Source organism: Hipposideros armiger, unplaced genomic scaffold (genome assembly GCF_001890085.2).
Source record: "Hipposideros armiger isolate ML-2016 unplaced genomic scaffold, ASM189008v1 scaffold_9, whole genome shotgun sequence".
NCBI lineage: Eukaryota > Metazoa > Chordata > Mammalia > Chiroptera > Hipposideridae > Hipposideros > Hipposideros armiger.
The window spans coordinates 1469372-1481188 of NW_017731359.1; the positions used below are offsets into that span (position 1 = coordinate 1469372).

At 41.8% G+C, this 11817-nt stretch overlaps 1 protein-coding gene across 2 annotated transcripts in view; it reads right to left on the bottom strand.

The window, feature by feature from the left end:
* The window catches only part of PMFBP1 (polyamine modulated factor 1 binding protein 1), a 45247-nt gene extending 33878 nt beyond the window's left edge, over nucleotides 1-11369 (bottom strand). The window contains exons 1-3 of one of the 2 annotated variants that reach the window (XM_019654417.1): nucleotides 11239-11369; nucleotides 7832-7903; nucleotides 2813-2965 (exon numbers count right to left, since the gene is read on the bottom strand). In XM_019654417.1, coding sequence (XP_019509962.1) covers nucleotides 2813-2965; nucleotides 7832-7903; nucleotides 11239-11367 — 354 coding nt within the window. In that variant the 5' untranslated portion in view covers nucleotides 11368-11369. Of the gene's footprint in view, nucleotides 1-2812; nucleotides 2966-7831; nucleotides 7904-9230; nucleotides 9338-11238 lie in introns of those variants that run through there. The other variant, XM_019654424.1, reaches the window with a different exon arrangement.
* Between the last annotated feature and the right edge of the window lie 448 nt (nucleotides 11370-11817).

Genomic DNA, 11817 nt, shown 5'->3' on the forward strand with positions numbered 1-11817 from the left:
ATTATTTTGAAATAATTTTAGATTTCTAGAAAATTGCAAAAGTAGTACAGGCAGTTCTAATGTTAACATTTTACATAACCACAATACATTTGTCCATACTAAGAAATTAACATTGGTAGATGACTATTATCTAAACTTATACTTTATTTGGATTTTACCAGTTTTTTTTACTTTTTTTGTTTTTTGTTCCAGGGTCTAATCCCAGATCCCTTGTTGCACTTAATATTTTTTCATTCCTAATGATTCAAAGTGATCTCTGTGCTATAATTTCCATAGAGAGTCTATGAATCTTTATATATTCAACTAATTACTTTTATCTATAGAAATCAAATCTCTTACAGAGTTTTATGCTAAAAATAATGTCCTTCATGCACTTCAAAGATGAGTTTGACAATCTGAGCCCTACAGAATATCAGGGCATTCTCCCCATGCCACTAACAGGGCCAAAGAAGCCTGGGAAATTGCTCAAAAAGACCCTTCCTTTCCTGGTTTGATCATGATGATATCTCCTTTTTCCTTTTCTCCTTTCACTTTGAGGCACTCTTTTGATTCCTAGGCAGAGAAGGGACTAGAGTGAAGCAACTGAGTGCAAATTTAAGAAGGCTCTCGGTCTCAGGATTGAGCAAGTGCGGGGTTGGACCCTGAAGAGTGAGTGCCCCTTAAATCTTGCACCCTAGGCACCTCACTTGTTTTACCCTAGTCCCAGCTCTGTTCCTGAGTTTTGGAGCAAAACGTATTCTTGATTTACCAGATCATGTCATTTTCTTTCCTTGTCACCCATTCCCTGCCTGCCACTCCTTTAATTACACATAACATCTGACGGAATATTTTAATTTTCTCGCATAACGTGGTCCTGTATTATGACCTCCTGCTTATTTCCCAAGCTCTTTGCAGGCTAACGGGCAACATTTCAGAAAGCCTTGGGTTTCTCCTTTGTTCCCCTATTATATTTCCTTGTGGAAGGCAGATCTTGCAGGGAATTTCTGAGTGGATGAGTATAAGTCTACATCTAATTGTGTATTTGTATGCGTAGTCTGCAATTTAAATTCTGCACTAAGTGCTAGGAGAAAAAAAAAGAGCCTGTTCTAAAGCTTGTTTCAAGCTGTTAGACCTTCTTCTGGGCAATTAGTATAATAAAATGTGACTTAATACCTTTCTCCTTCCAAGTTGCCGGGTACATTTATAAGCCACATGGCTTTCCCTGACTAGGGGAATAAATAAACTTGTGACAGCAATGGTGAAAATATTCTAAAATGTTAATATTTAGAAAGAAGTAAATTATGATAATATTCTTCCTGGGATCCATTTAGGAAAACCAGTAAATTTTTCTATATTTGTGACTTCCTGGGGAAAGGACAGCCATGCTCAGTGAGATAAAAGAGAATGGCTTTGTAGTTGGCCTTTTTAGGGCATTGCAGAGGAAAAAATTTTGGTCTCTGTAGGGAGGTGGTAAATCCTGGGAGAGCACTAACAGACACAATTAAGAGAGACCAGACCCTTGACCACAAATGTTGAAGATGGTGGTTGCTTACACAGCAGCTAAGAGGTGAAAATTGGGGGCCCAGGAACAGGTCTGTGCAACCAGGACCTGCTTTATCATTGCCAAGCACTCAAATCCCTAAATGGTAAGGAAGACGGCATGGTAAGGAATTCTTGGAGTCACAAAGGTTTTAGAGAGCTATGGGAAAATCTCTTCTAGCTGGCCCCCCAGCTTGTGTGGGTAAATTTAGAGACTAGTGTTAAGGAGTGCTGGAATCTCCAAAGAGAGAAAATCTCAGGCTGAAATGAAGTTGCCTCAGATGAACTGTTTAGGCTATAGGTACTTATTACTTCCAAGTCACAATTTCAAGAGAGGTGATCATGCCAGGAGGTCTTTTGGTTCACACACGCGCAGAGGACAAGTGTTACTGAGTGTCTTTCTTGGCTTGGGCACCACTGGAAGCAAGCCCTGTGATAAGGAACTGGGTGTCTAGTAGTAGTTTATGTGGGAGGTGATCTTAGGAAACGCAGGTAGGGCAGTGGGGGGAATAAGACAAGGAAGGGAAGGGGGCTGTGAAAGGGTGTGTTATCAAGCTAGTTACCAGTGTTGTCATCTGGCGCTGGGTCCCATTGAGGAACTCCGGGACAGAGCAAAGAGCATGCCTGGAGCTAGCGCTGATGGAGGGGCAAGGGAGATAGGTTATTTAATCCACCATCTCCCCATCAGTCATTGGTTGAGGGCTGCTTCTAGGGGCATTAACTCTTCCACACTTCAGCTCGTCCTATGATTGGGTTCCTGCATCCAGAAGAGCAGCTGTAGGCAGAGAGCTGCAGGAGTGGCAGTAAAGGGCCCCTGCTGCACCGATGAGCAGTGACACCTCCCAGCAGGTGGGATACTTGTTATTTTGGGTTGACTTAGAAGTTTGTCTACAGTCCATCAGAAGATGCCACTCTCCTTATATAACTACAATCTCAGGTGTAGATGATCTTGGAGACAGTAAGACTGAAAAATCCTATGGGCAGGCTGTGTGTGTGTGTGTGTGTGTGTGTGTGTGTGTGTGTGTGTNTGTGTGTGTGTGTGTGTGTGTGTGTGTGTGTGTGTAATAGGGGGGATGTGTTTATGTGTTTCATTCTCTCTCACTGCTCGCTCAAAAAATGCTCTGGCAGGCTGTGTGTGTGTGTGTGTGTGTGTGTGTGTGTGTAATAGGGGGGATGTGTTTATGTGTTTCATTCTCTCTCACTGCTCGCTCAAAAAATGCTCTTGGGGAAGAACTTCCTATCACTGTTCCTGCCCAGGGGAGCTGAGGTGGACAGCAGCTGCTGAAGCCCTTACGTGGTTGCTGTTCATCACCGCCTCCTCCACGCAGAGCTGGTCCTGCAAGGTCTTTCCCTGTCTCTTGCAGACATCATGGAGATTCTTGATGTCAACTTGCAGGCTCAAGAGCTTGCTGTTCAGGCTGCTCACTTCTCTGTCTCTTTCCCCCACCTAGGAAGTCAGAAAAATAAAAGTATTGATTATACATCATCAAGAAAATGCTTATTTTCGTTCACTTAACTGGCTGCCAGGGACTTTAAATTTGCTGGAAATCTGTCCATCAACCCTTAGCTGTTATTACTTATCCCGTATAACATTTACACCGTCTCCATTTGCGAGGTGTCTGAGTGCTCCACATTATTCAGACAATTACTGATTTAATTAATCTTCACCCACTGCTGTGGGTGCCTCACAGATGCTTCCCCTGTTTTTCACAAGAGGAAGTCAATGCCTAGAATAATTCCAGGAACCTAGTGGACTCTCTATAAATATTAATGGCTCTGCTACTGATGAAATGAACATATTGAGATGTCAAATGAACTTGTCAAGACCATAGTGAATCAGTGATGGAGTTGATGCGGATTTTGAAGTTGCTTAACTTTGTCTTCTACCCACTAAACCAAAAGTCCTCCCTCACCTGGAAACTTAGTAGTTTTTCTTTGGACATGTACACCAACGGGAATAAAAGGGAAATCCCTGGGCTATTATACAAGATCCCTGCCTTTGATTACAAGTGAAAAAGATTAATTACTGCTAGGTCAGAGTGGAGATTCGTAATCGAGATCAAAATAGAGAGTGTGGGGCAACTTGGGTGGGGTTGGGGGTGTGGAGCTGTGGTAAGAGGGAGGTGCTCCATGATATTAGGGTACCACCTTCCACTCCCAGTGTTGTGGGTGAAAAGAATTTAGGAAGCAGCCCTTTGTGAACCTGTCTAGTGCTTTAGTCCTATCACTGTGCAGACTTTCCATAACACATATGAGGACAAGCACTACCACCTCCAAGTTTTAGCTGTTGGAACTGAGGCTGGTGCTTTTATGGCAGGTGCCTGTCTTGTGTTAGATTACCCAGGGCAGGCTCTTAGGCAAGTATTCATAGCATCTATTAAAGAAATACTCCCCAGAGAAGTCAGCAAGGAAGTGGGGGAAACAGGACAGTGAAGGGGAGGAAACGAAGGGCAGGATTTCAAACAGAGTTCTTCGGGCAGTAGCTTTAGCCAGAGCTCCCACAGGGAACTCTGGAGTGTAAGTTACACCTCAGTCTGTCCTGATTAGAAGCCTTGAGAGCTGGGTTGTCACACTCAGCATCAGCCAGTCAATGGCTAAGGGCAGCCCCATGGGATGTACGCTCCCAAGGACTTCCAGAGTTCTGCTCTTATGAGCAAAGTGACTCCAATAGCCCAATGGCAACTCTTCTAAGAGAGCTGGAGGTGCAAAGGCACACAGAAGCCGTCCATGGGTACGCTGAAAGAGAAAGCGATCCAAGTGACAAGGTACCATAGCTAGTTAGCAGCAGAATGAGGAGAGTTCTGCTCTCCTGACCCTGTGGCCAGTGTTCTGTCACTATATCCCGATGACTGCTCTGGCTTCTTAAATATATGAGCTACATAGCGCACACTCCCAGGGGAGCTGGAGACTTGATATGGACACTGTAAATCAAGCCTTACCGGACAAGTCAGTTTAAGAGACCTCTGCACAAGACCGAGGGGGGCCAGAGAATAACCACAGGAATCGGACATTGCAATGTCAGAGTATTCGGAATTCAGAAGGTTTCCCAGAAGTGCTGCTGTCTCAGCTGATTTATTTCTTCATTTCCATTTAGTACCTGGATTTTTTTTTTTACCACTTTACAGTTTAATTAGGTTAACGGCATGGCTCTGTCATTAAAAGGATTTCATTATCTCAAAACTCTCCCACTTCCTCTCTTGCTCCTATCCCTTGCTCCCCACTTTCAGAAAAAATAACAGTGGATGTCAAACTGCCCCAAGCATGTAATTACCAGTAAGACAATTACCAGGGACTCTCTTAAGAGAATATGTGTAGCGTGGCTTTAAAAAGTGGTGTACAGACACTGTTTCCTAACTAGAAAACAAAGTCCTTGACCCAACAAGAAACAGCAGTTTGATGCCAGTGCTTTAAGTCCCTTTAGTCATGGCTGCCACACTGGGAATAGGATATGGAGGCTCACTGGGGAGTGAGACCCTAGGGATTCCCTCCCCTTTTGCAACAGGACGATCTTTCTTTGACATCTATAAGAAGATGAGGTGACAATACAATACCTGCTCTATGGAAGTGCCATGTGCCCTATCCTCTTGCCTTGATGTGAATACATGCGTCTTAAGGTGAGGACCTCGTCACCAGATTGTTCCACATGGAGCCTGGCACACTGTGGACTCATTAACAAAGTACCAATCTCCCAGTTAAAAGATACATTCCCTGTCTTTCAGGACAATGAAAAAGTCCCCTGTCCCACCAGCTTTGGATGTCCTCCGAGCCAAAGGTCTGTAAGCTTCATTCGGTTGCACCCCTAGGACTTCAGAATGAGATCTTTAATGTAGATGATCTCATCGAATTTGGACATTAGCATTGACTCAGAGTCTCTGAGGCAATTTCTTCGTTCATAAAATAAGAGTTTTGGAATAAATAATCTTTCTTTGAGGATTCCCTAAACCAGTTGAATAACAAATGTGTTCTGCTGGATGGCAAATGAAATTTGCTTTTGAAATAAAAATCTAACCATTCACTCCTAAGGTCAAACCATACAGGGGTTTTTTATTCATGAGAACAGGAGTGGAAATGCTGGGAGAGCAATAAAATGATTTCCTTGAATCACGTATTATTTTTTACTGTAGGGAGTTGTAAGAAGAGACTGTGCTAACCTCATATCTCCAGAAAGGCAAGTGTTTCTGAGGTTCCAGTAAACCTAATTTCTTGCTAATATTTTGTACAAAGGTCACAGTACACTATTTGCAACCCTATCTACTTTATGAAGGCTAAGGTCCAGGCAGATGCCTTTTGAGTTTCAGTATGTAGTAGGCATTGATTTAATCTGACGTTTCATCAATCAAAGCTCTACAACCAGTACTAGGGCATGAGATGAACTGAGAGTCATCATGCTGACCCTCAGGTGCCATCTGATCCTGTCCTAGATCTGAAGTCATTAATGATGGCTGAAATCACAAGCCTTTGATGCTAGCTGAGTTTTCACTTACATAAACCATGCACTGAGATACCCAGTTTTGCTTATAATGAGGTTGTCACCTGTTCATTCTGCTTGAAGGCATGTGACATCATCAGTAGCTACTAACCACAGGCAAAATGGCGAGTGTTGATACTGCAGTTGCTACCATACTCATGGTAGTTATTGGAAAATAGGTTATATACTGAAGCAAATTTTCTGTATTGATTAAATGGATCTTTTTTCAAAGAGCATGCCTTCTCGAACATTTATTTCAAAAGATGGGAAGCAATTGTGCTCTAGGCTTCAAATTACTGACATAGTCTCATGCTCTCTTGGGGGGGATGCTGATGATAAACTGAAGCTTATAGCCGAGTAGCGCTCTCAAAGTCCAACAACATTACAAAGGTTCAAGATGGCAGCATTCCCAGGCATTTGGCATTTGAACAAGAAAGCTTGGGTGGCAGTTTCCAGAATAATTTTGGGGTCAACCAACAACACCATAAAAGTCATCATCTTTGGGAAATTATCTACTTTGTCTGATGATAAGGACAAATCTTCAACAAACCACGCAAAGCCACTTTAACCACCACTACCATTCAGCACATGTACATTTATAGTGAGAGTTATGTTTTAAAAAGCATAAAACCTTAAAAATTAACATGGCTTCAGGATTTTTTATTTTACTTATGCCATAATAGACTTTACAGTTATCTACAGTAATTCCAAACACTGTTATTGATATTGCTAAATTGATTCCTGAGTTTACTTTTCCATCTATAGGAACATTGCCATTTTTCATTGATTACTTGTGATGGGAATTAATGGGCACTTATATAAGGTTTTGCCTGTGAGACAAAATTTTGGGGCCAATTATGTTTATATAGTGAAGAGTGAGTATATTTTATTGTGTTTTAAATTCTTTAAAAATTGGCACACTGCATAAAGTATATGGTTTAGAATACACAAGGCATATGGCAGAGGTCAGCCACGTATGGAATATGGGCCAATTTTTATTGGCACTTGGACAGTTGCTACATACTTTTCTCCATTATGTCCTTGGAGAAATTATTTTACTAGAATGTGAGCTTCATGAGAACAAGGATCTTTGTGTATTTTGCTCACTGCTTTATCCCCAGCCCCTAGAACAAACCCTGGCACATCGAAGGTGCTCCCACGATATCAGCTGAATGAAGGAATGCTGTTCTAGAAAATCCATGCTAGCTCCTCGTTCCCTGCAGAACTTGCAGCGAATCCTATATGGTTCCCTCCAGTAATCCAGCAGGAAAGGAGCTGTAACACCTCTTTTAGAAGCTGCTCACCTCTTTGTAGGAGGTCTGTTAAAAAGCATATGCCACGTGGCACAATCCTACATTAACCTAAACAGCTCCCTTAAATCCTTTCTGGAACAAGTCAGGGAAATACATGAATAGAGTTTGACCAAAATATTAGACTAATCAAAATATTAGACTCCATTTCCATATCATTCCAGGTAAAGAGAAAATGTTGGCAACAATAGTTAAAATTTATCAAGTGTCCCAAGCACTAGTGTTTTACAGGTAGCATTGTACTTAATCCTCACAGCCAGCCTTTGAAATAGGTGCTCATTATTCAGATTTTCTGGGTGAAGCAAAGGAAGCTCAGAGAGAGTATGTGACATAGATAATATCATACTGCTCTTAGACATGCACTCAGAAACACTGAGCTCAAGACTGGGCTCTTAAACGCTGCGCCCTGCTGCCCACCTCTGTCTGTGGTATTTTGGGATGCTTAATGCTGGAATTCTGAATCATGAAACTTGAAAAGTAGTCCCTTGTAAACAAAGTTTCATCTCCATGTACGTAGAGGAGTTAGAAGCCTTACCTCATCTTTCATTTCCTTGACACCTCTCAATTCTCCTTTAAGCTTTAGCATTTTCTGAACTTTGTTATAAACCTGGAAAAGTATAAAAATTTAAGATGGAAAAAGTGTAAATGAGTCCAGCCCTTAAAAGATTTTCCCATCTGGAGGTGTGTTCTCAGCAGGGAGTTCAGAAAAAAATTCCTGAACTGTTAGCCATACCTACCTACTTGCCTACCCATCTGTTTGTGTTTTCAAGCGTGTTAAAACCTTCACCAGGAAGGCAACCGTGGTTTTACATCTTTTCCAATAAAAACACTGCTAAATAGTTTCTGAATTCATCCTTCTTAGAAAGCCACAGGTCTGAAATGGTCTTACTTTCTAGATTTCTAAGTATCCTATGGCTCCAGTATAGTTAATATTATGTATTAATTAAGAACCAGACAGGATGGGCACAACCCAACTTCATTCTCATGATAACGCTGGGAGGTTGACACTATTACTATTTCCATTTTACAGAGGAGGAAACTGAGGCCCAGAGAGGCTAAGTGACTTACCTAAGGTCACACAGGCTCTCTTACTGCTCCACAAGGACCTTCCACTATTTTTTATTTTTTTTATTGTTAGTTTCAGGTGTACAGAACAATGCAAGTTATCCTTTTTACCCTTCACACAGAAACAACCCCCCACCCCCATCTCCTGCCCTCCCACCCTTGATATCATGCTTATCTATTACAATTCCATTGACTCCATTCCCACTCTCTATTCCACGTCCCGTGAGTATATGTATATATAATCATAGTCGACACACATTATTATTCAACATCAGCTTCAGATATACAGTGCGGTGGTCAGGCCACTACACTGACTATGAAGTGGTCTCCCTAACAAGACATGAGTCCAACTGGCCCCCTAAAAAATATTTACAACATTATTGATTATATTCCCCAGGCTGTCTTTTCTATCCCTGAGGCCATATTGTAGTTACCAATTTGTATTGTTTCATCCCTTCCCCTTCTCCTTCATCCCCACCCCCTCCCAACTAGCAACCCTCAGTTTTTCCTCTGTGTCTCTGAGACTATTTCTGTTTATATTTCTCATTTATTCAGTTTTTTAGAATCCATGCATAAGTGAGATCATATAGGACCTTCCACTATTAACTATTAATGTGGAAATATCTGATGATGTGATTTTTTAAGCATCAAGTTACCATAATGTTGGTGCTTGTAAAGTTAAGTAACATATAAAGTGCTGAGAATTATCCAGATAAAAAGCCTCAAAGAAGGCCAAAGATTTTTGCACATGTATGTATGTAAGTATAGGTTGATGCATTTGAGGTCATAATGCACTGATCTTAATAAAATAATCCAATTCATTATGTTTTTACCTCTAAGACTAGAGGAAATTTCCACCAGGCACTTACCTGCAGAATAGTTCCAAGAATGAGAAGCTATCAAAATACTCATTCTTTGTAATGAACCACATCCCCCACCCCTAATATAAGCCAAGAGAAAGAAAGAATGCTGGTGAGACATGGAACTTGGAATGTTCTATGGGGTTGTATTCTGATATGCTGCATTGTTTATCCTCTTAAGTCTTCATGCACAGAGATGCATTATGGGAATGGTGATGTAGCTCAGGCTAACCCAGAGGCAGAGGCTAAGTGATGCTGCACTAGTAAACAACCCCCAAGTCTCTGTGGCTTAAAACCATGAAGGCTTATTTTTCACTCATGCTACATGTCCTTTAGGAGTCAGCTTGGGGCTCTGCTCTTCATCGTCCTCACATTTATCTTCTAGTATGTTGCCTGTTGTGATGGCAGCAGAAAAGGGACATGGTGAATCATATACAGGTTCTTAAAGTGGAAGAGACATACTTTACTTCTGCTCACATTTCATTGGCCAAAACAAGTCACATGGCCATGCCTAACTTCTTCCTTTATTTTTCAAAGGAGATATTGGTGAATGTCACAAATGACTTCCACATTAGGTGTCTTAGCCGACTAGGCTGCTATAACAAAATATCGCAGACTGGGTAGCTTATAAACAATAGAAATTTCTTTCTCATAGTTCTGGAGGCTGCGAAGTCCAAGATCAAGTCATGGACAGATTAGGTGTCTGGTGAAGGCCCACTTCTGAGATGGCCGTTTTTTTGCTGTAACTTCACATGGTGGGAGGGGCAAGAGAGCTCTGTGAGGTCTCGTCTGTAAGGGCGCTCATCTCACTCCTGAGGGCTCCACCCGCATCACCTAATCACCTCCCAAAGGCCCCACCTCCTAATACCATCACTTGGGGGGTTAAGATTTCAACACATGAATCTGGGGGGAGGGCAGGGCACAAACATTTAATATACAGCACTAGGCAAATGAGAAGATTAAAAATAGTGTGGCATAAAAGCACACTACACAGGGCTCCATGCCGCCAACCTTCTGAACCCGGTTCAGCTCCTAGTTCAAAGAGTAGCTTTTGGAAGGGCACTGATCTCTCTAGAGCAGCGGTTCTCAACCTTCCTAATGCCACGACCCCTTAATACAGTTCCTCATGTTGTGGTGACCCCCAACCATAAAATTATTTTCGTTGCTACTCTAGAACTGGAATTTTGCTATTGTTATGAATCGTAATGTAAATATCTTTTTGTTTTCCGATGGTCTTAGGCAACCCCTGTGAAAGGGTCATTCGACCCCCAAAGGGGTTGCGACCCCCAGGTTGAGAACCGCTGCTCTAGAGCCTTCACCTCTGCCTCTGGAAATTGGGGACTGTACTAAATGACCTTTAAGTCTTTCCTAGCTCAAAGGTTTTTCTTATTCAATGTTCTACCTTGACAGATATCATTCTTTAAAGGAACCACAAACTCAGCTCAAGCATCAAACAAAAGTTGGAATGGAACAAATATATCCTTGAGAATAATATTCTTCTACAGGCAGACTTATTGGATAGTTAGGAGATGATTCTTAGACCAAATGAAATCTTGTCCTAAAGACAGAAAAATGTCCAGATTGTGACTGTTTCATCTACTATGGAGTTACATCGCTATAGGCACAAGGGCCCAAGGCATTTGGAAAGAAAAGTAGAAGGTACAGGCTCTCATATTTGCATGAAAATATATTGGTCTTCTCTAAGTAAAATAAGTCAGAGGAAAAAGAGAGAGCTGAATTGTGTTTCATGAAAGAGACATGGGAATCCTGTGAGTCATTAACAACAGCAGTGGGAAATTTGGAAGTGCTTATGATGGAAAAAATGGAAGGGTTATATGATAAATTTTCGAAGCCTTTGACAGTAATGTTTGCCAGATGGATAAGGAAGAGTGCTTTGAGGGAGCCTCAAATGCTTTATAAAATGATCATGTGAACCTTCACAATGCTCTCTGAGGAGTGTGGCTGGACAAATATTTTGTAGAGGAGGAAACTCATCACAGAGGGAGGGGTTCCCTACCTGATCCATGGAGATTGATCTCTGGGCCCAGGACTTGAATGTCTTCTCTCTTTTCAAACCCTTATTCTGTGTCTTCTGTGCTGCTGTCTCCTGCATCTTTGTTGAGACCTTCACTTTTTCATGCCTCATCTCTTCTACCAGCATCTCTGATTCTACTACATCTTCCCAGGGAACTGCTTTCTTGTATTTGAAAATCCTGCTGTCTGCTTGTCCAGCAGGCCTTCCCTTGGTGACAGCTATGCCTAGAAAACACACAGACAAAACAATTGTAGTGAAAACAAAAACTTTGTCAGAGTACCTAGTGATGTTTTGTGCCTCCCGAGTTGGCCTCAGTCCACACGCAGAGCACCTTACAGGTTCCCAAGACACACTGACACTGCATCTCACATAGTGACTAGTGCAGCGGGTATGAACTCAGGTGTGCCAAGGAAAAGTAGCTATTTTTCTATTACTTGACCTCTTTCTTGAGCCCCATTTCCACCAAATGGTAGAAAACAGAATCTTAGTTATTTCTGAGACTGCTCCATCATTTGTAGGGTAAAAATGAATCAGTTCATGATTCCCTTCACCTCTTAAGGG